Source organism: Nanorana parkeri, unplaced genomic scaffold, assembly GCF_000935625.1.
Source record: "Nanorana parkeri isolate BGI_ZX_2015 unplaced genomic scaffold, ASM93562v1 scaffold1238, whole genome shotgun sequence".
NCBI classification, from domain to species: domain Eukaryota; kingdom Metazoa; phylum Chordata; class Amphibia; order Anura; family Dicroglossidae; genus Nanorana; species Nanorana parkeri.
In genome coordinates, this window is record NW_017307506.1 from 451,047 (window position 1) to 475,229 (window position 24,183).

At 38.2% G+C, this 24,183-nt stretch overlaps 1 protein-coding gene across 3 annotated transcripts in view; it reads right to left on the reverse strand.

Annotated features, from left to right (window-relative positions):
* LMX1B (LIM homeobox transcription factor 1 beta) overlaps positions 1-23,974 on the reverse strand; it is a 199,944-nt gene extending 175,970 nt beyond the window's left edge. For 2 of the 3 annotated variants that reach the window (XM_018568744.1, XM_018568742.1), the window contains exons 1-2: positions 23,347-23,974; positions 21,415-21,601 (exon numbers count right to left, since the gene is read on the reverse strand). In XM_018568744.1, coding sequence (XP_018424246.1) covers positions 21,415-21,601; positions 23,347-23,485 — 326 coding nt within the window. In that variant the 5' untranslated portion in view covers positions 23,486-23,974. The remainder of the gene's footprint in view (positions 1-21,414; positions 21,602-23,346) is intronic. The other variant, XM_018568743.1, reaches the window with a different exon arrangement.
* Positions 23,975-24,183: the final 209 nt, after the last annotated feature.

Consider the following 24,183-nt stretch of genomic DNA (forward strand, 5'->3'; position numbering starts at 1 on the left):
TCGAGCCGAAGGCATATGCTTCGGCTCGACTGAGCACAGGTGAAAGCCGAAGCTGGCCGAGTAGCCGGCCATTGGCCGGCCGACAGCCTGCTTCTGACAGCTGGGCGGAGCCAGCCGTGATCTTACGGCTGGCTCCCGCCACTTGCAGAGAGATCAGCCACTTGCAGAGTCCTTGGTTTGAGTCCTGGCCAGGACACTACCTTCATGTTTGCATGTTCTCCCTGTGCTTGTGTGCGTTTCTGTTGGGTGCTCCACTTTCTTCCTATACCCTAGAAAAGTGCTGCTAAGTTAACTGACGTATCAAAATTGGCCCCAGTATGTGTGTTGATCTAAAAATCCAACTGCAGTCTTCCCGGCAGACCCTAGTATACAGGTGAAACTCGAATAATTAGAATATCGTGCAAAGTTCATTTATTTCACTAATGCAACTTAAAAGGTGAAACTAATATATGAGATAGACTCATTACATGCAAAGCAAGATAATTCAAGCCGTGATTTGTCATAATTGTGATGATTATGGCTTACAGCTCATGAAAACCCCAAGAACCCCAAATCCACAACCTCAAAAAAGTAGATTATTACATGCAATCAATAAAACAAGGATTGTACATAGAACAATATCGAACCTCTGAAAAGTACAGGCATGCATATGTACTCAGTACTTGGTTTGGGCCCCTTTTGCAGCACTTACTGCAATTACTTTTGCATGATATTCTAATTATTCGAGTTTCACCTGTAACTCTGTTGAGGCGCTAGTTCAGCCCTTATACTCATTTCAAAAACAGCCACAGAAAAAGCAAAGTTTGAAATACACCTAAGATTGTGACTAGGTAGTGGATATGATGGACAGTCAGCAAGTTACAATTAGGCAAAGCATTAGGCAAATACAGATTCACATATGTATGATTTGAGAGTAACTTTAAATCACCATAATACACTGAAAATATAATGTACATTAAAATGGCTTCTTTCAAATGTATGCTAAAAAAAGACTATACAGTAGTTGCCTTTTAAGTCCCTTTACCACACGGAAACAATAAGCTATATTGTAATTCAGCCTGCTTCAAAGTAACTTTATATAACTATTCAGATTCACACAATCAATAATAGTGACTATAATTAAAAGATTATCAATGCGTCATCAAGAAAGTGAACTGCCTCTGGCTGTCTTATACAAATAGGTTAAAGATTAACCACAGCGAATTGTGCCAAGACAAGAAGCATTAAAAACACTGATAGTTGCATCACACAATCTCTCTATCAGACACACAAGTGATAAGAAATACAGTGTTTACCTAATGTGACAGATCTACCAAAGAAGACAAAATAAAACATGGAGGTGTTATCTACAGGGCCTAATCAATCAAACCCCAGCTGTCATTTTTCATGTTCAGATTAGACAATGAACGTGGTTGCTATGGGTAAAGCTTCCACCTTTCTGTTCTTCCAATTCTTATAAGTCATCTTTATGGTCTGAGGTTAGTAATGCTGAGACAAATTCTAATTGGCCGATTTGGAAGATGCTGTCGTTGTTTACAAACAGACTGCAGGAAACAGAGTTGCCAATACTGTTACTTTTTGCAGGCCTTTATGGTAACAACACAGAATGCCTCAAAGGCTTTATCCCTTTCTTAGGACAGAAAGTGTTCAGATGTAGTTTACAACTGATAATTAAATCTGCCAGCACAGTACAGACAGGGTTAATTAGATAAACTACCTAGATGAAATAACTTTGCACAACCCCCTCCTTACCATTACATATAAGTACTACAAACTAGGATTTTTAGGCAAGTTAATGCACTTAAAAATGTCAGCATCAATGTTTTATTTTTATTTTTTAATTATGAATTGCGAATGGCAAGAAGCGTGTTTAATAAAGCTGGCTTTCAAGCTGAGGATGTCTAGCTCCAAAAGAAAGTACTGCAAGGGAAATCTCTGGACTGAAGGTGCATATTGCAGTAAACTGGTTTTGTTATTTTATGTTTCAATGGGCTGTTCATTTCCATCTTGTTTTTGGCTGGAGATATGCTTTAATAGTAATCTGATAATATTCATGTGCATAACTAAAACATTAGAGTTAATTGGTGCTTTGCCCATGTGTGGGCAATGTAGGGTCTATCTACTGTGCCTGCAAAGAGAATTGGGCTGTTTTACCAGTGTAATCTGTGGTGCTCAGCTGTCAGTTCAGTTGGGTCCACTCTGTATATCAAAAGCAGCTGTAGGTAAACTTTTTTTAAGCCTTTATGTTTGTTCATTTTGTAGTGCCACACTAAAAAAAATGAAAGGCGTTCCCTATTCTTCTTTAAAACAATAGAGTCCATGGTTTCTTCCTTTTTGTGTAGGGACCCTGCCTTAAAGCAGACCTTTACCCCTTTTTACTAACAAATCCCCACAGCATGCAGCTCTACATGCTGATATGAAATCATGTTACATTCTTTAGTTAAACAAACATATTTTTCATTACTTATAATTATTGTTTTTCCACTTCTTGGTTTCATAGGCATTAGTGGTATAGCCTGTGTCCAAGCGTTGCATCCTGGCAAGGTTACATTAGCAGTGAATTGCTGGGAAATCTCATTTGTAATCTCACGAGATCTCAGGGAAAGGCATTTTCCTCCCCAGAGATGATGTGCATGGCCACATGTTCAAGTCACACATCTGGGTGGATTAATCTGCCCTTAGTAAAAATGGCCACTGTCAGAAGAATAGGGAGGAAAATAAAAATAAGGTATGCAAGGAATAAAAAGCTAGCAATTATCTAGAAGTATCTGTTTGTAGGTTGTTATTACTAAACATTTCTAAAGGTGTTTTTGTTGTAATTTCAAAGATTTGGGTAAGGGTTCTCTTTAAACTGAAGTGCTTGCCTAGAACCCTAAATTGCAGGAACTCCAAGGTCATCTTTATTCCAAGTGGTGGTCAAACCAAGGCATTAAAACACTCTCATTTATTTGCCAGTGGGACTTTCTTCTCTTTTATCAATTGAAAGCTCACTCAAACATCACCAATACACATTTCCTCAGATGCCCATATCTCGACTGGAAACTCTCCACCTCCGGAAAACCCACATTTACCATTTAAATTCATATACAATCTAGTTGCACCTGACCCTTTGAGGCAGTTCAACACAAATGGACATACCTTCATCAATTATTTGGCAAGGACCTTTGGGGTGATTTCGCAGTGGTCTGGTTCATGGAAGTAATTAATTCTGCACACAAACTCATTCAATTTAAATGTATTCATTAGTTGCATTACACTCCAGTGAAATTACACATCTTGGGCCTGGTTTCCAGTGCTTCTTGCCAATGATGTTCTGAATCACCAGCTGATATTCTTCATATGTTCTGGACATGGTCATATGTCATGCCATACTGGACTTGAGTGTACAACCTTGTACTGTTTAGACTTGGGTACACATTCCTGAAAACTTCTTTGGTCTCTTTGCTGGTTCATTTCTGCCCTCTCCCTTTCAAAAAACAAATTGATTGATTGATACTCTTCTATGCTAGGAAAGTTATTATTTTAAATTGGAAAAAAACTACTTCACCCTAAATTATACAAATTTGGGGGATCATAAATGACCTGCTACTCAAATTTAGAATTCTACACAACAGAGCCTGTCCCAAAAACAATTACAAGCTGTGGCAACTATGGTTAGACATAAAACATGACTCCATCTGGCAGACCAGTTCAGGAACTAAGTCAACTTGATATATATAACTTGATGTCTTATATTATATCCAACAGTGCTGCCCTCCTCTCTGTGGGCACAGAGAGATCTATTGGGGGCACTCCTCTTTCTAAAAGAGTCTCCACAGTATTTCTTCTACTACATTAGATAGTGTTGGAAAGCATTTGTTTATGAACGTGTGTATGTGACTGTATTTGCACACCCTTGCATGTGCGTTGTTTCATTGTTCAACAAGTTTGTTTCGTTCAAAAATGCAAAAATAAACACCTTTAAAAATGTGTGTTGTCCACTGACCATCTAACAGTGAAAAAGAAGGAATACATGGGCCACAACAAAGTTGTTTACAGTGAAGCAGGATGTCAAATTTCTACATATTTGTTTTCTTGCAAGAAGTTCTATATTATACTGGATATTACAGTTGTAGACACTTTACGTTCGATTCAAAGGTATGCTAAATAAATAAATCATTTGAGCAACTTCAGTGGGTTTGTAGAAGTTATAACTACCTTCTTTGCCAGCAATTAAGAACATTGGACTCACACAATGAAGATATGTTTGCAGCAGGTATGCATTTGCTGCATAAAGTATTCCGTTTAGTACAAGACCCCAAGCCTCTACTTAGCGAAGATAAGTATGTACATCCTTTCAGACAGCACCCTAATACACACTAATATGACACCTTCTTTTCCTGAATGTATGTGTTTCTTGCATTTACATTATATCAAGGTGCCTCAGTGCCTTATTAGCCAGAGGCTTCTATAACACATTTGCTTTGTGGTGTTCAGCAGCCCTGGAGGCAACTCTACAAGAGGTTATATAGGTAAGTAAAGCCACACATTTGTTTATTTATTTGTAAGAATCAAATATATATCAATGTATTTGCCAACATTCCTAAACAAAATAAGGCTAAAAAGGCCCTTACAACTGCAGAGGCACAATAGAGATACTGGCCATATCAGCAAAATAGGGTTTATTTATATTGCACTAGCATATTCTGCAGCTCTTTACAGAGAACACTAAACCATTTGCATCAATCTTTACTCTAGATTTCACTCTAAAGCCTATATAGTCCTTAGAGCATTCTATAGCACATGTTTTTGGACTGTTGGAGGAAACCTAGTCAAGCAAAACATGCAATCAAAATGCGGGGTTTACTCTTGGTGGGATGGAATTATGTGCTTCAACTTTGGAAAGGCCACAGTAATATATATGTTAACCACTAAGCTACTTGATTACTGTTAGCTTTTTTTTTTAATTTATTTTCAAACGTGTATTAGGAAAATTGTTTTGGAATCTCAATGTCTGCTATGAGCAAAACTCACACTCTACTTTATTATTTTACAGTGAGGGCTATAAGATATGCACTTGTTAATAAAACAAAGTTTTGGAGATGGGGAGGGGACACATATGGGGGAATTTATCAAAACCGGAGCAGACAAAATCTGGAGCAGCTGGGCATGGCAACCAATCAGCTTCTTTCGTTTTAAATCTTAACTGAACAAACTGAAGAGAGAAGGCGATTGGTTATGATGCGCAGCTGCTCCAGATTTTGTGTGCTTCAGTTTTGATAAATTTCCCCCATAGCATCACTCCAGGGCACACTTGAAGTGAAAGGCTGCAGGTCACCCACTTTTTCAGACTTGACCTTACCCATTTAGTTGAAGGAAAAGCTCTTTGGTATGAAACACACACTGTGGTATGGAGTGGAGTGTGTGAATTGTGTGATTCACAATTAAAATGCTGGCACTCCAGCAAACTAAAGCCCTGTTATTCTTTTCTTTAAGTTAGAGGTGGGCTATAGCATTTACGATGCGGATGGTTTATGAGGTCATGCATCTGTCAGCTCCACAACCTTCAGTTAAATTAGAAATACAATTGTATGAACTCCCCCTACAAACACAGAAAATCAACAACATTCAGGGAACGCCATGTTGGCTTTGCAGCTGGCACCACTGCTTACTTGTGCTTCATCTAGTGGACTGAATGAAGACGTTTTAAAGCTTTCTTCACCCAGTCACTCAAAAAAAATATATGCCCTGAGCCAAATGAGTGCAAAATCACAGGAAAGGGTTAAGCCAAAACCAAGAGACAATCCACTGCTTCTAATATTTAGATTACCTCTTGACGCCAGCTAAAAAACAATGTGTGCTTGTTTTATCACTTTGTGAGAGACTCTGTGTCTCTGTGTAGGCGCATGTGCCTGTTTGTGTATTTATTTAATTAGAAAAAGTCATATGTGTGTCTTCCCTTATGATATAAATAATCTGAGCGTAAAGTCTACTGAGACAGTGCAGAGAAGAATGATGATATGCAAAAGCGCAATGCAACAGAAATTGAAAATCTGTTGATAGCTGCAGGATTAAGGTCAGCAGAACTCACTATTGCATAGTGAAACCCGCCAACTCCTCAACTGGTGGGGAAAATAGTCTGTCTGTGGAACAAAACACAATTTGTTTGTGATGTAAGAAGGACAGTTTAATATTTTGCAATGCTCTATTTAAAAACCATTTAATTCAGCAGGAGTAAAAAAAAAGGTGAAATGATATGATATGTTGAATATGCAAATATCAGCTCACTCATTGCATCGGAAGAAACATCTGACTCTCTCTAGCCAGGATTCAGCTGCAGTAGTACAATGGTACATATATGAACCTCTATTTGACCTTTGGCCAGTAGGAACGTTGGGTAAGATACTTTTTACCCAGATGTATATCACTACAGGTAAGCTTATAGCATCTGCAATGACACCCCTGTAAAAGCTTTGCTTGACCACTATCCTTTTATTAGTACATTTTATGCCATAGGAATACATTTTTAAACAATTATTATTATTTTTTGCATTCATGGGACATTATCACAGTTTACAAGTCAGAAATGCTAAGACATGAATGTTGGTAGAGCTTACAGAAAATCAATTAATTTTAAAAATGATAGATGACCCTCTAATGGCTGATTTAACGAAAAAAAGTCAGCACTGCTCTACAGTATACTACCTATGGAGTGTAATGTGGAGATCACCAGAAATAAACTTAGACATGCTGGTTGAAAAAGCAAATACCTGTGGGTTTAAGGCCCTCTTAACAAAATACCTCCTGAGCTTTCTCTGAGGTCTAGCACCAAGCACTTGGTAATTTAAGTACAAGCTTTTCAGTGCACTGCTCTTCGCTAAAATTAATGTGGACTTCATGTCTGGCTTGTGCTGAACCAGTCTGTTTACACAGGATCTGGATGCACTCCTGCTTCCCCTTTACACGAGTGCTAGGTGTGCTCCTACATGCAACGAAGTTGATTTACTAAAAGATGAGAAACTGATTGCATAGCATTACTGCAGTCACTTCCAAAATAGTTGATATACACATTTTACACTCTTCTGATCTGCTTATAAGCATTAAATAATAGTAAACTCTACTTACATAACCGGACACAATACACCAGTGTATTTGATTGTTTGTTTCAGAAGAATATAAACCTATAGAAGTGGTTGATTTACTGAAGGAGTAGAGACAGTTATCTCACCAATGTGAATGTTCACTTTAGAAAGTGTGAATATTAGTGAATAAAGCTGGTAAAACACCATTAGATTTATTTCGTTCAGCGATCAATCGATTACCTCATCCATGCTAAACATCGTGGATAAAGGAATCTCCCCTGCCAGCTATTGTATTCAGCAGCTGGCGGGATCTGCGCTTCGTTAATACCTTATACATTATATACTATAATGTAACTGGATGCAGTCACTATTCAGCCGACAATTTTCCACATGGCTCCTTTGTTAAAAGTCAACTGCCAAAATTGACTTTTGTTTACAAAATGTACTTCTCCCTATTACACGATTGAGTAGATTTGCCTTATCCTGGCCATAAACTAGGCAAATTTCAGTCAAGTCTTGCGGAACTCAACCAGTGTGTGGCCCCATCGTAACCCCCGCTCTGCAAAAGTAAATCTTTTGAACCAACTTTTGTTAAAAGAGCTGTTTGAAAAAATCTCAGCCGAACAGTCAATGAAGTCAATCAGCTACAGCCAATGTTCTGGTATTCTGACAGCAGCACACCCACCACTGTCGGAATACAATAGACCTGCATGGGAGAATCAAGAGGTTTTTTTCTCATCCGGTATATGGCCAGCCTTACTTATTAACACTTTGCAAAGTACGGTAAACATACATTTCAAAGTTAATATTTGCTTTTCTAGGGAAGCAGCCTCTAAATCAACCCCAGTGCCTTTGTATATGTGTTTTTATTTCCCTGGAACAATCACATATGCTGGTGTATTGTCAGTCTATTCACGTTATTTGTGCTAAAATTTATTTGCAATAAGCAGACCAGAGTGATTAATGTGTATGTTTAATATTTTGTGATTGCAGTAAGTTATTATTATGTATTGGCTGCTCAAACTTTAGGAGAGATTTCCTCTCACTTCCTCTTGTGTCAGTTCAGAAAGTGAAGGTGAATGATGGCACACAGACAAAAAAAAGCTCTGACAGGGGTTGCAACCATTCATTCAACCATTCATTCAACCTAAAAACATAAAAACAAGTTTGGGCATTAAAAGAAAAGTTAAAGTGAACCATTCAAGTGTTATGTAAGATGGTGAATTGTGTTGTAGTGATTAGGGGAAAAACACTTTTATTTTATAGGCTTATGCTGCCAGTGCTGAGAAATAAGCAGTGTACAATCATATTTTCCTTTGCTCCTTTGATAATAGTTACAGAATTGTAAATATATATCACCAGTTATGGACAGATGTAACTCACTGGCCCCCAGGCAAAGTATTTAACTTGGTGGCTAGATTTAATTTCTTTCCAATAGTAAGAGAAGTGCAGGGAGAGTAAAATATACTCTGCTTGCAGCTTACAGCCAGTATGGGACACTACAGCTTTTCCCTGCGGTGAAAGGTGACTGTCAGCCATTGTCCCCGACAGGGTTCCCTCAAACACCCCCCACTCCCCCCTTGTTCCTCCAGCATTCATTGGAGGGGCAGACAGGGTAGGGGATGGACACAGCTGGCTCTAGAGAGGCAGAGATAGCTGTCAATCAGGCAGCCTGGTGGATCCTGACAATATAATCGGGATCCTTTCTGGCTGCGGTGCAGCTTTACGCTGTCTCCAAATAGCAGGCATTAGCCTGCTATCTACAGACTTTAGGGTTGAGTTACAGATTTTAGGTCCTGTAACCCAAAAAAGAAGTAAAGCAAAAAAAAGAGAGATTTGGCTTTTTTTCTCTTTAACCGATATGGATAGACACAGTAGAAACGATGCTGGAAATTTTCCTTTATATAATTATTGAATTGCTAAACAATGAAAACAGATTTGTAAAGAATGATGAGTGCAATTACTAGTTCCCACTCCGATAAAGATCCCCTCCCTTCTATACTATAGTGTACATGTTATTTCAGAGGTATGTGAATGAATAAGGAACTACTATAGAGGATATGCACTTATGTCTAGGAGGACTATTATTATGTGCTATGAGTTTATGTGTTTAGTGCATGTGGTTAGTATTGTGTGTTTCTACAGAGCAAAGCTTTATACGCTGGAAGCTATTCCAAACAAAAAGATTACTGTTGATTTGGAAAAGTGTGAGCATGCAGGGAGGGGTATTGGGACAATTTTGTTACAAATGTATAAATTTTTAATGGAAGATACTTCCTAAATCCCATCAAGCACTTACAATAACACTTACACTCATCATAAACAAAAAAACATAATCTGGATCTTCATAATTCGACAATTTCTAGTAATTACTATAGCCTTGAATTCTGATTTTGCACTAGAGTTTACCAAGTCATTTACTGACCATATATGCAGATTTTCCAAAAAGTTCCAATATCATGATCAGTAAAATGTTTGCATTTAAATGTGTTTAAACATGTATACACGTATACATTTGGATACCTAAAATTCTCGTTCAATTTATCCTGCTGTTCATTTATATAGGTACACAAGCATGTGCATGAACATGTGTTTACAGCCATATGCACATAAAATGTATGTACTCAGGAGCAGATGTTTCCATTTTGTGTTATGGATCTGAACGTATTACAACGTAAAACAATATACCAGCATTCTGTTCTGTAAACAAAAAACACTGTGCATTGCATTTCTACAGCTATTTGCATTGGGCCTTTATGTGGTGGCTGCACTAGTTTTCTTTTTTAAGCTTTTTTGTCTTTATTTTCACCTGGTGATCCAGCCAGTAACACACTTCCTGTTTCTTCCAGCTAGCTTCTGTGGAGATCGCAGCAATAGTCAAAAGCTAGGACCTCTGTGTACCTCAGCTTTTTTCTCCAAACGGTTGACTAAACTGGTGACAACATTGCAGGGATTTTCCCTTTGGCTTTTATAGACGCACCTCTTTCTTCAAACGGTCACACCAATGTAATAGAGCAACTTCTTCCTTGCTCCTGAAGAAGCCCATATATTGGGTGTGAACCACGTTGAGAGATATTGGCATCTCTTCATACCATGACATAATGATACTATCCCATTTTTTGGACTCTATATGGTCTTTGTATAAGTAATCAATATTGCTGGTATCTCCATAATGGAGGTCTTGATTGTATGCCACAATATGAAGGAAGGATCACTGTTTTAAGTGTTTTATTATGCACAATCAAATTTTCTTTTATAGGTTTTTGATACCTTCAAAGCCCTTAACTTTGACACATTATTATACAACACAGTTCCTGTTTTAGGGGGCTCTACTCTGTGGAGGAACAACAAACCCACCCTAGGGGAGCAGCATTGTCAGCCTGCGGAGAGGGTGGTATTGAATTCACTAGTAGATTTAGATTAAAGTCAAACTCCACTCAACCCTTTACACTTACAGTTACAGAAACATGCTTTTTCCCTTTCAAATAAAGATTTTACATAAATAAATAAAAGATGACCATTGTAAGCACCCCTGTCAGTGCTAAATGGTTTGTCACAACATTTTTGCATACAAAGAAACCAAAAATTCTTTCACACTTCTACTACATAGTAAGCAAGCTTGTGTGTGTAATTTGGACGTAAAAGCATCCACAAGTATTTTTAAAATGCTTACAGCTCATAAAAGCTGATTTCAATCCTATAAATTTGTTTTTGAATGAATTTGTATTAGCTTGAGGGTTGATATTTATAAATAAAATCTTCGAAGGACAGAAGACAAAATAGTCCTACCATTAAATAGTAACTAATTATTGACAAAACTTGAATACAATAATATGCTCATTTTTAAAGCAATCTTACACAGGAATATCTTATAAGAGCATGAATAATTGAAATGTAAGCATAGATACATGAGACTGATGGTAACAACTTGACTACTGGATGAATTCCTTCAAAAGAATTAAACTTCTTGAGGGTCACAAACCTGAAACCACACAAAAGGGCTTTAGCGCTAAATTGATGCCTGGAAAATATACTTTCCTGTGCGCCTGCATTTAAACCTGCATCTTGTCATGCTGCACCTTCTCAGAAAATCTTTGCAGACAGATTTTTGGAGCAAGCAGACTTGCAGCGGTTGCACAGATGGGTCAGATCAACTACATTTGGATATATGCACCAAAACAAAGTGTTGAAAATGTGTCAAGGTCATCCACTGCCATCACTCCAGTGTACGGTTATGGTCAAAGTGAAAAGAATTCCAAGCATTAAGGAAGACTGTTCTTATTGCCTAAATATTTAGTAAACCATACCGGTTAATTTCGAAACATGGGGGGTTATTCACAAAGCTGCCGAGGGCAGCCGTGTGAATAACCGACCCGAAAGGGAAGTGAGCCGAACGCTGTTCGGCTATTCACTTCAGGCTTGTACGGCTGACTTCAGCCGTACACCGACTTAAATCAGCCGTGCATCAGCTTGCTGCGGCTGGCTTTGGGTCGGCCGAACATGCTTAGCATGTTCGGCCGACCCGAAGTGCAGAAGGAGTTTGACTCAGCCGCTCCAACATCTGGATCAGCTGAGCCGAAACTCTGGCAGGCTACTCACTGCTGTTCGGCCTATTCTCATATATGCCGAACAGCATCGGCTATTCTGCTCGGTAACTCCTGTAGTACCGAGCAGAATAGAAAAACAGTTAAAAAAGTAGAAAAAAATTTGAAAATGATTGGGTCGAGCTAGCAGTGACAGCTAGCTCCGCCCAACTGTTTTCTATTGGCCGGGACCAACTGTCATTACAATGAGAGCTTGTTGGAGCCGGCGGTGGTATCAAAGCCGGCTCTGCTGAGTTCTCATGGTACTGACAGATCAGCGTCCCCTGGTTACCAAGTAACCAGGGGGCGCTGAACTGTCAATACCATGAGAGCTCAGCAGAGTCGGCTTTCATATCACCTCCGGCTCTGCTAAGCTCTCATTGTAATGCCATCATTTCAGGGGGGTGCTCTCTCCCCTGAAATGATGGCAGATAGCAGAGGAAGCAATAGCTTCTTTGCTATCTGCAAGTTTGTTGTTTTTTTGTTTGTATGCTGGCAGCTGCTGCCGCCAGAATAAAAAATAATTTAAAAAAAATCAGCATAGGAATGCATAGCTAGATTCCTATTGGCTTTTTCAATTTGCAATATCCAATAGCAAGCTGGCTATTGCACCCGCCCTCTGCTGCTGTCAATCACTAGAAGGGGACCTGATGGAGAACTTCAGGTCCCCTCTGCTGATTTACAGCAGCAGTGGGCAGGTGCAATAGCTAGTTTGCTATTGGCTATTGCAAAGTGAAATAGCCAATAGTAATGTAGCTATGCATTCCAATGCTGTTTGTTTTTTCTGACTGACGGCGGCCGGCGACTCCGATGTCAGAAGAAAAAAAAAAAGAACAGAGCAGGGAAAGGTTTACTCTGCTCGATCGAGCCGAGTAAACCTTCCCGGGAGAAAGTGTTGCTCTCCTGGGTGGCCGGGAGCCGCTATCTAATAGCGGGAGACTCCCGGAGCGTTCGGGAGCGTAATGACAGATCAGCATCCCTGGTTACCTGGTAACCAGGGACGCCCATCTGTCATTCCACACTGAGAACCTGGCGGAGCCGCTGTGATATCATGGCGGCTCCGCCAGGTTCTCAGTGTAATGTCAGATCATCATCCCTGGTTACCTGGTAGCCAGGGATGCTGATCTGTCTCTGCAAGTGGCCTGAGCCAGCCGTGAGATGATGGCTGGCTCCGCCCAGCTGTTAGATGACGGCTGGCTCGGCCCAGCTGTCAGTAGCAGGCTGTCGGCTGGCTTTGCCTTTCCCCTGGGCTAGGCATATGCTTTGGCTCGACTGAGCCGCTCGGCCAACTTCGGGAGCTGTACGGGCTGTTGTGAATAGCCCATACAGCAGCCCTGTAGTGAATAGCCCATACATTTTCTACTGAACCGAAGGGGTCCTGGGGCCGAAGCTAGCCGAAGCATCAGCCGAAGCTACGGCTAGATCCTTCAGCAGCTTTGTGAATAACCCCCATAATTATTGAACGGATTAGCCTTCTACATAGCATGTAGGATGCTTTCCAAAGTACTTTAGATTTCATAACATAAATGTAATGGACTACACCATCAGATGCTTCAGTTAGACCTTTTTTATTTTTTGAGGTTCGGAATAGAATAAGCCTTATTCTCTATATCATAGCTTAAGGCCTACATACTGTATGCCTCAGTATTAAACAGCTTCTTTAATACAGAAAATGAGAGCACTACATGGGGTTGATTTACTAAAGGAAATGGGCTGTTCACTTTGCAAGGGAATTTTCACTTTGCAAGGAAATTTTCCCCTAGCTTAGTAAATTCCCTTTGCAAATAAAGCCCAATCATCTGCAAAGAAAATAATAAAAACAGTATTTTTGTTTGTACATGATTGGATGATGGAAGTCAGCAGAACTTCTCCTCATTCAATAAGCTAAGAGAACATTTCCTTGCAAAGTGAACACTGTATTTGCCTTTAGTAAATCAACCCCTTTGCATCAATATGCACGCAAGTCTGGTTAAACAGTCAAATGTGCACTAACAGTACTTGCAGCATACATACATACATGCAATGAGTTTGGAAGTGCACAAAACTATGATAGCATACATACTTCTATTTCAATAGCAAATTTCAGTTTGCCAGACAGTACACATGCTGACATTTTCTAAAGTTATGTGGTGGTGTACCTGAGATAAAAATGGGATTTTGTCTGATTTTGTCACATCTTATGCATGAAACAATACCACATGACATATGTCCTGATATAACTTCTTGTGCTATAAACATGGAACGTAAAAAAATAGGCCACAGTGAATGTGTTGTAAGGTTATAAGACTGCATCTGCACATACATATATGCTTGAGCCATGGCAAGTTTGCATCCACAATTTCATATCCTTGCTTGTGAATATATGTTTATTTATATATTTATTATTACAGGTATTTATATAGCACCAACAATTTATGCAGCCCTTTACATGGTTGCATATTCATATAAGTCCCTGCCCTCAAGGAGCTTATAATCTAAGGTCCCTATCTCACATACATACAGGGCCAAATTATCCAAAGATAGGAAACAAATTAAACTTCCAGCATGTCTTTGGAGTGTGGGAGGAAACTCGAGTACCTGGAGTACACACGCAAGCACACGGAGAACATGCAAACTCATTGCATGTTGTAATGGTGTATATTCATACTTAAACTGCCTTATGTGTTCCAGGAGCACAGTTTATAATTTTTTGGAGATGATCTTTTATTTGGCGTATGCATTTTTCATACCCCAGTGAGCATTTGTAATGCTTTTCCTATTATTTACATGTTTGTGTGTGTGTTTTTTTTATCTGCATATAAGGCATAAAAATCACATTATTTGGATGTTGACTGCACACTGCAAATAAGGACCAGACCATATGTATTGAACATGAGCATATATTTTAGCAGATCAGTTATGAGATCGCGTTACGACATTGATGTGCATATATCCACACACAGACGTAAACCCCTAAAACCCCTAAGACATGCTGTCTTTGTAGAGATTCCTTTCTGCTCTTTAAGTGAGCAAAGTCCAGCATATAAATGCTTTTAAATATATATAATGCAATCAAAATATATATATCTATATCTATATATATAGATATAGATATAAGCTGTACAATATTCTAAATAATGCTGTTATGGTCCAGTATAGCTGTAAATAAGACACAAATCAATACTGTACTACACCTTCCAATCAGATAGATTCTACTGCTATCAATATTTTTTTGACACTGGACAGAAATTGACATAAGCTACCATTTACTGTGTAATGTGCTATAGGCAGCCAGAGTGCAGCGTGGGCCTGTGAAAATTAGTATCTAGCTTGGATTATACGTTAGACCTTTACCTAGAAAACTACATTTCATGTACATGATAATTTGAATGAAATGCATTTTAAAATAATCATATGATATAGAAATCCATCTATTTTACATTTTATTATGGGAATTATATTTTTATAGTTATTGTTGTATTTATCTTTATATTTTACTAGTATAGGTAACACTACTTCACTGTGGGCATTTTTTATGATAACATTTGAGGCAAGATAAGATGTTAACATGCTTCCTATTATTATTGAAATAGAGCAAATGCAAAAATAAAATGTTTACATCCTTTTCAATGGGCCTCTACTATAAACATGAATATTTTTTGTATAAATTATTTTCTAGTCTCTATTTGTAGCACAATAAAATATTAAAAAAGCCTATTTCTTGAAGCTTTACAATAGAAAATGTAATAAAATACATTGAATGCTACCTGTACTAAAAGTGTTTTGCAATCCACTTGCATACCACCAAATAATTCCTCACAAAACCTAGCCCTCTTTAACCAGAGAGCTGCCAATGTTATTTAACACATTTTAGTTGTGTAATAATTACTCATCGACTGATTGACATTCAATTAGCCTGTATTTTGCTCATTGTAATGTGTGTCAGTATTGTAGCAATTATTTTTAATAGAAAAGATCATCAGCCAACATAGCTGAATGGAAAAGTCAAATTTGGGAATGTTTAAACATCCATGGGTTGCTTGCAACCTGCTAAGATATCCCCATGCTCCTTTGAGGGAAATGATTGATTGGCAACGTTTAAAACACTACCCCACATCTCTTGTGATAATATGGGCATTGGGTCTGCTCAGTGCATACCCACTGTGTTTATACTATTGGAACTATTTATTTGCTCTCATGCTATCAGGTGATAAGCTACTTTTAGGGTTCATAATAATTTTACGTTTTTTATGGTTTTAGCGCGTATTAAGAACAATTGCATAAATATACATGTTCAACCAATACAAGTGTACACATTTTTGCCATGATTATTCAGAAAAACATCAGTTTAGCAGTTAGCTTTTCCATCTACAATCTCATCCGTTGGGCTTCTTTGGATGTGACAGTCTACAAGTGACCCCATCTTTTCTGGTTTAACCCCTTCCAATGTGTGACTCTGTAGGCATATCACACCGCTGCTCATGCACACACACACAAATGTGTAAATGCATGCAGCCTGCATTTACCTCCTTAATAAACTGAATCTGAAGCTTCTGAAGAAGCTGAAGCTGTAATGCAACCATTGGATTGAACACAACAATTGAAAATATAAGTTGCCGAGCACAATTTTCCTTCAAATCAGTGAATTCCTGTCTAGTATTTTCATAACAGATCACTACAGTGAGCTTCCTTCAGCCTAGCCTGAAAAGGATGGCACCATAAATGAACAGGTTGAAACTTTTGGTTGCACAGCAAATGGTAAAGCAAAATAACAAAATGTTATATCTGAAGTCCTGAAATGAATATTGCAATGTAATCTGTCAAGTAAAAGAAGGCATGCACATGCATGAATTCACTGTTTAGTGATGGACAATATTTAATTCTTTTGGAGCTCTGATTAATATAATGTAACATAATTTAACTCTTCTATGCAGCTGGTACGTGGCTCTCTGTACAATGCTCCAAAACCACTGGCGTTTCACTGCGGACTGCTGGACAATGACGGCAAAAAAATTAAAGTGTTCCTTGTCTCAGCCTGTTTACAGCACAGTGATCTTGTTTCACATACAGCAGATTCACATTAATGGCTTTTGTGTTAAGGCAACTTGTGTTTTTTAGGCTAATTGCCACTGTTAGCCATTTTGTGCATTTTTTCCTTTAACATTTTTTTTTCTAGAAACTCCCGAGCTATTTGGATAACCTCATAAAAAAGCTGCAAGCTTTCTTGCACTCAAAATTACATACAGATTCTACAGCCTGGAGACTGATTATTTTTACTACTGCCTACATAATCCCCCGAATGCTGATAGAGATTGATATGCACAAAATGGCTGAGCCTGGAATGTCTTTATCATTACCATCAATGAGGACAGAAAAAGCTTGGATACACTGCACTAAGTACATAACGATATATTTGTGTCCAATATATAATTATAACAATCAATAAAACAACACTTGAATATGAATCAATTTACAATTCATAAGTGGTCACATGTTTTGTTAATATTATTACATACTCTGAGCTCTACCATGTTAACCAATTCCTTGCAGGATCTGGAGACAAGGCAGTGTTAACAAGACCAACCCCACAAAGTGACTATGAAGCTGATTGGCTGCTGTCTGAAAAAGATGTCTTAAGATTTAAATATAAAAAGTGCCAAAACCATTATGCTCAAACCATTACGTTTCCATTGCTAATTAGCTAGCAATGGGCACATGAATGAAAAATGTAACAGTGACTTCTGCATTGTCTTGGCCTGCTCTACAACACTGTCTATTGCCTTACGCATGGTAGGTTTGCTCTGAGGTCTACATTTACATTGGTTATGGCATAAGTAAACACTTGCACACATATTTAACACTCCTGACGGATACATTTGATAAATACATTTTATAAAGTGATATTTTGTGTTCCAGTCAAGCTTAGTTTAAAACAGCTTTTCAAAGTAAAGGGACAGCTAAGAAAACATACTTAAACCTTTTTTTGGAAAGCAAAGCTGGCTCACTGAACCAGAATACATTTTCCTTATTTAATAAATTGTTTCTAAATGTAGGCACTATTTTACCCATATTTGCATTGTAATCCAAATACACTAATTGCTAGCATAACAGATTTGCATAGATGGTTGCATACAAGATGTGCAAATTTTTATGTGTATACAGTATATCTTTACACTCATATTGTGCAAAAGTATGACTGAAGAATAAATGTTGCAGTCACAATATTAACATTAGCAAATGGCCAAGTAGCTCCTGTTTAATCACTACTACCCTAGACTAGTACAATTACAATAAATAGAACCCTAAATACAGATAACTGATTGTTTTAGGAGGGGGTAGTATCCTGAGAAAAGATATGACTTATGAGATAACTACAAGGCAAGCAACATGTTTTCATATATGAGACCCAGAACCCATCTGCATCATTAAAACTTAAGAGAGGTACAGTTAAGATTTTCTCCCATATATCTTGCCATTAAAGCCCAGTAGCAACAGTTCATGGTGACAGCCCCACAGCAGGTCTGCATGTCCAGTCACACCAGGTGCTGTGACACAATAATACTTTACAAGGAGATATCTCTCTTAATTGCCAGTAAGCATGAATACCTCTACAGGGTCCCACTTGTCCTAAACGGGAGACAGTACTTAACCTACTCTCTGCCAGAGAGGGCTGCAATGCACGTCTGCTAGTTTCTGGTGTCTGGAAAACATTTGAGCATCCAAATACTAGATATAATAACAAATAGTCTAATTCTAATTTCATAATATTAAATAGCTGAACATTTAAAAAAATGTACAGCTTTCATAATTAATTGCTGTTTGTTGATCATTATTGATCCAAGCACAAATTAACTCACACAAATAGATTGGTCATCATATAGCAGAAGTTTCTGATTATATACAATTCAGTAGGTACTGTACATGTCATTTAAGTTTTACAGTTGCAAGTATGTTTCAGTCACCTAATTAGCATAAAGGAAATGGTTTCAAAGTTTTCTTGGACCTAACTGAACATTGGAAATATTCACAGGTTGACCAGACCAATTGTCCCCTGTATGTGAAGTAATAATATAAACCTTTACTTCTAAAGATGGCCTTAAACAATTACATAACTAAATGAACCTTATCATGCTAATTTGTCCCATTGTACAGATAATTAGACCCCCTCCCTTTCTCCCATAATATAAATATTTGTGGAAAGAATTATGGATGTCTAAGAAAATGAGATGGGAGAACCAGAGCAGTTATTAGCTTTAGAGTCTGTATATTATGCTAGCGTTTAGTGAAGGTTTCCAAGGAGATGGATTTTGATGCTGTAGGTACGATATAAATATGGTTGCTAGGAATTACTACAGGCCTGTTTGGGGACTTTCTGAAGGCCAGACAAAGACTGATGCAAAGCAATAGATGTTTCTCTTTGTGTCCTGCCAGACTTCTAGCAGAGTGGTATTATGTCTGAGTGATTGAAGTAGCTGTGCTCACCCTACTACACAAAAAGACTCTAAATTTTACTGACAAGCATGGAGAGGCCATTTAAGAGCCCCTCTCCCTCTCTCTCTCTCTTTATCTCTCTTTATGATGAGCAATGTTTGGGTTTCTGTATGACTCCGACACTTTTGGGAAACATGAGAGTGGCCAAAAAAGAAAAGTAAAAACAAAAAGTTGATTGGGACGAAGCCGAATGCTTTACATCCAAGAAGACTGCCACTTCTGTATCACTAATAAACACTGGAGTCGATTTACTAAAGGAATGTAGGCTGTTCATTTAGCAAAGGGAATGTTCAATGATAAGATGAAGCTGTGTTCACTTTAATAAGCCAATCACATGCTTTAAAAAAAATCCTGATTGTCCCTTTTACCTCCCTCACACATAATTGGGTATTTACTGTAAATTGATCACATGTTCACATTATTTACTATCATACACTTTGCCGAGTATAAAGAAAAAAAAATAAATGTTAGAGTATTGTAGGATAACTTATGAAGCGATGCATTTACAAATATACAGGATTGATTCATATAAGAGGTAAACAGGCGAAAGTCGCAATTATAGCGCTACAGTCGGCAGATACCTTGTTACTCCGTTCGGAACGTTAGATTGGAAAATATATTCGTTCTTTTGTACTATAGATACAATTAGGAGTTGACCTCATTAGCTGTGGTTATTTAAGAGAGAGAGAGAAAACAAGCATATTTTCTTTTCCAAACTGTAACACGGTGGGGGCTAATGTGTGTAAACACTGCGGGGGTGAAGAAGTCGGAGCTGCAGGGGGCTCGATAGAGTCGGAGAAAAAAAAAAGGGGGGGGGGGGGGTAAAGGAATGCTGAATAAAACTTTTCCATTTCACCTTTAGAATATCCTGGATAGTTAAAAACAATAAGCTCTCAAAAATGGAAAGGGAGATAAATTCTTATTTATGGCTACCAAACAGTAAAATCATTAGAAACATGCCCCGATGTATTCTGCAGTACTCGTCACTAGAAAGCTCAGCGCTAAACGTATTCAGAAAAAATGAGATGTAATAACGGGAACATAATTCCAGGATAAATGGGTCAGCCATATCTACTGTGGATCCATAAAGGAAAAAAAGGCTCACATGGAAAATCTGATTTCAATTCAACCAATTATGGGGGTAGATGTAGTAAATAATAAGCTTTGTACTGCTGTGATGCAAAGGTGGGGAGATTGGCATTCTGCACATTCACATATTCAAGAAGGAATGGAGAAAAACAGATGGAAAAATAAGAATAAGTAAACAGTGTGAATTGAAGTCGTGCAGGCGATATCCTGAGCTCGCATTGTGATCTGTGCCCCGCATTATATTCAGCATTTGTTCCTACTTGTATGACATAACTTGTTAATAATTGTTTTGTTTTTCTTTACAAGACAGCATTGTGCTTCAATGCTTCGTCCCCCTGCTGTTACATGCTTATTAATGGACAAACAATGGCAGAGCAGGTGTCATAAAATTCAAATCGGCCTCATAGCCGTTCACAGTAAACTTCTACGTGTGGAAAAGATAGCTTTGCTGTACATGTTCCATGGGAGGAAGTATGGGACACAGAAAAGTCAATGTTCTATTATCAGGAGCTGAGACTGTAAAGGGTTTATTTACATAGGTTTTCACCCAACTTTCACCTTAGATTCACATATTTGTTTTCAACTGAATTCGATTGGAAAAAAATCATGAAACTCGGGTGAATCTTGTATGAAAACATTTAGACATAGAGATGTATTTGAGGTTAGTGTGTATGTAAATACATTTTGTATACTATATGTATACCATAAAGCCTGCTGGTGAATGTGCACCGCTGAGGGATGCAGGTGAACAAATAGAGCTCTATAGCTGAATCAGTCTACAGAACAATCGCCTCTGTTTATCTGAAAGATCTACCTCCTTCTCTCTCATTATCGTGGGCTGAATTTCAATCATTCAGTCTGCTCATTAAAAGAAAGTGACGCTACGTTATATCAAGAAAAAGAATCACGCTGACATAGTTATTTTTAATACATATCCCAAAAGTTGGTCTTATGGTGGCATGTCACACAATTTATTATGTAGGATAGATCATAATACTGGCAATACATGTCTTGAAGATAGTATGTAAATAAGAGAGAAGTTGATTCACAGAGTGGAAATCCCCAGGTGCCATGAACCCCAGTGCCAGGTTGCTGCCCTGGTACTATGGTGGGCATGGTGACTGTGGAAGCGGTGACCGGGTTTGGAAGTCGTAAAACCTTTTACCATGTGGTTTATATATTAGATAATAGACATTGAAAGAGTTGCTTACTGTTGGTAGTCCTGCTTGCAGAAGAGCTTTCTGTCCCGGAAGTAGCAGCTGGTGGTGAGAGGTTGCTGACATACTGTACACTGCAAACATTCTTCATGCCAAGACGACTCATTCACCCTCATCAGAAAGCGGTCTGAGATGGGTCGCTGGCAGCCCTCACACACTGCCTGGTGCTGGCACTCTGAGCCTGGAGGGACACACATGATAATTGATGGTCACATCATTCTGTAATATTAGGTTTATCCCTTAGATGTTATCTATACCTACCAAATGTCTACACACAGCAGATCAAAGCCCTCCGTGTATACATTGGTGTCAATTTCATACTAAAACAAATATATATATATATATATATAAACTGTAGCATTTTTTTTTTTAATTCGGCTAATGCAAAGTGACGCGACCACTTTTTAGTAGTAAGGCACAGGCAGGTAAGTCTGTGTGGAACCTTAACGTAAAATATATTTTTAAGTAAACTATGTAATAGCAATTTTAAACAGGATACTGATGTGTTTTCTTTAACTGGCTGCCAAATAACAATACATTAATCATACACATCAGAGTGGCCTTATCTTTCTGAGCATTACATTTGCCTGCATTCATAAAATATAATAATACATTTACGTTCATATATGTATCTACCAAAAAAAAATGTTTTTTTGTTTATAATTGTTGTCTGTATGTATTCTAGACCATGTAGAAAAGTGTATCTTGTCCAAGCACTATAGTGTAAACTTACAGAGCAAATACAATGACTAATTCAAGTCAAATACTTATTATTATTATTATTATTATTAGCACCAGTGTAAAATAAATAATACAAATGTACTTAGCTAAATGTCCTAACTGTTGTTGTACCTATCATCTGGCTGTACGTGTATTCTTTTTATACCTGAGTACCTGACTTGTGGTATTGCATTTCTCTAAAAATTTACAGTGCGCATCTGACCTTCATGCTATATATATTATTATATTACATATGCTGAAATCTATTCACATAACCCCATAAAACCAAATTGTAATGTATCCATTACAGTGCAGAAATACTGTAGTAATGCACTATATATATATAAGGCTGATTTACTAAAAGATTTGAGAATCCTCACACAATACTGTATATTGTGTGAACGTTTCCTTCAAGTATACAATTATGTGGACAGCTAACTCATGTTTACTTATCTCATCTACACATGATTGGATAATTAAAAGTGAATATTCACGCCATATATTATGTAAAGTGTTTTAACTCTTTTAGTAAATCCGCCCAATTGAGTATACATATTGTGCTTTCTTTACCCTAATATACAGAGTATGTATTTCATTTAGAGTGCTTCAGTAACTGAATATGTATTTTATTTTGGGGTGTTACAGTCACTGCATTGTCTTTAGTTTGTATTGCATGTAGAATGTTTCAGTCACTGCATTGTTTTTAGTATGTATTTTATTTAGAATGTTTCAGTCACTGCATTGTTTTTAGTATGCAATTAATTTACAATGTTTCACTGCATTGTTTTAGTATGCATTTCAGTCACTGCAGTATATTACCTATGAACTGCATGGTGCTGAACAAACTTTAGATAAGTCAAGATACTTTTTATCTGTGCCCAGTGGCAATTGTATCCAGACAGAAGATAACAATGTTGCTTTCACTCGCTGCTGATAAAACTCTTCTTCCACAAACCATAGTTTAATGAGTCAAGTTTCTATTGCCATGCTAGGTTTAGTAAAAATTCAAGCTAATCTTTGACGTTTTTGCTGTCCTTCAAAGTGAGCCCTGTGCCTGCTTTTTAATAACATGGTTTTTGATGTCATAAGAAAGCGTTCTAGAAATATGTTTGAGTTTCCGAAGACCCTGTTACGGTGTACATGTCATAAGCATGAAACATACACTCATTACTTGCTTTCTGAGAAGACGGAAGAGCTGACACTTACCCAGAAGAACTCCTAATGTGGCCGTGGTAGCCCTGAGTGGGTGATCTTCCATTTTAATACTGTCCAGCATCTTGGCACAGTCACTCTGCCCCCTGTTATAGCACCTCTCCAAGGACTCAGGACCTGTTGCAATATCCATAGCACGCTCAGCCTAGAGTCCAGTCCCCGCAGAGCAGCAAAAGAATCTTAACAATAATAGGAATAGAGATAATTTAGGAAGAAGTTCTTAACTCCTGGCTGTTTGCAGTTGGAAGTTAGATCCTTAGCCCAAATCCTGCATGGGGATTCTATTTAGATGAGTCTGCTCATGATTGAAGACTGATCCGCAAAGACAACAAAATGAGAAAGAGGGGGGCTGCTAAGGATCACCTGCCTCTGAACTGGGGGAAAGGGTGGAGAAATCCGAGTGTGCAGGGGAGACCAAGAGGTGACAGGGTGAGCGGCACAAAATGTTCTCCAAAAGCCAGGTTGAAGGGGGAGGAGGTGATAAATCCCAGTGAAGGCTCTCTGTAGGATGTCCAGGGATAGAGAGAGAGCCTGACTCTGTGTGCCATGCACAGTCCTGAAGATCAGCATTCAGCAGGGTTTGCTAAAGCAGATGGATACTCCACCCAGTCACCTCCTCTCTCTCTCGCTCTCTCTCTCTCTCTACAAACTTGCTGACATTTGAACTCTATTGCTGCTGTGCTGCTTGTATCCCTCCGCGCCTGTGATGCGGTTGCACCGCACTTTTGCACAGTCAAATCCTGTTAAAGTTCTAATTCAAAATAAAGGGTTTTTAGTAAGCCTGACACCTGAGTCAATATACCATACGCTCCTAGTTTTTTTCTTTATTAC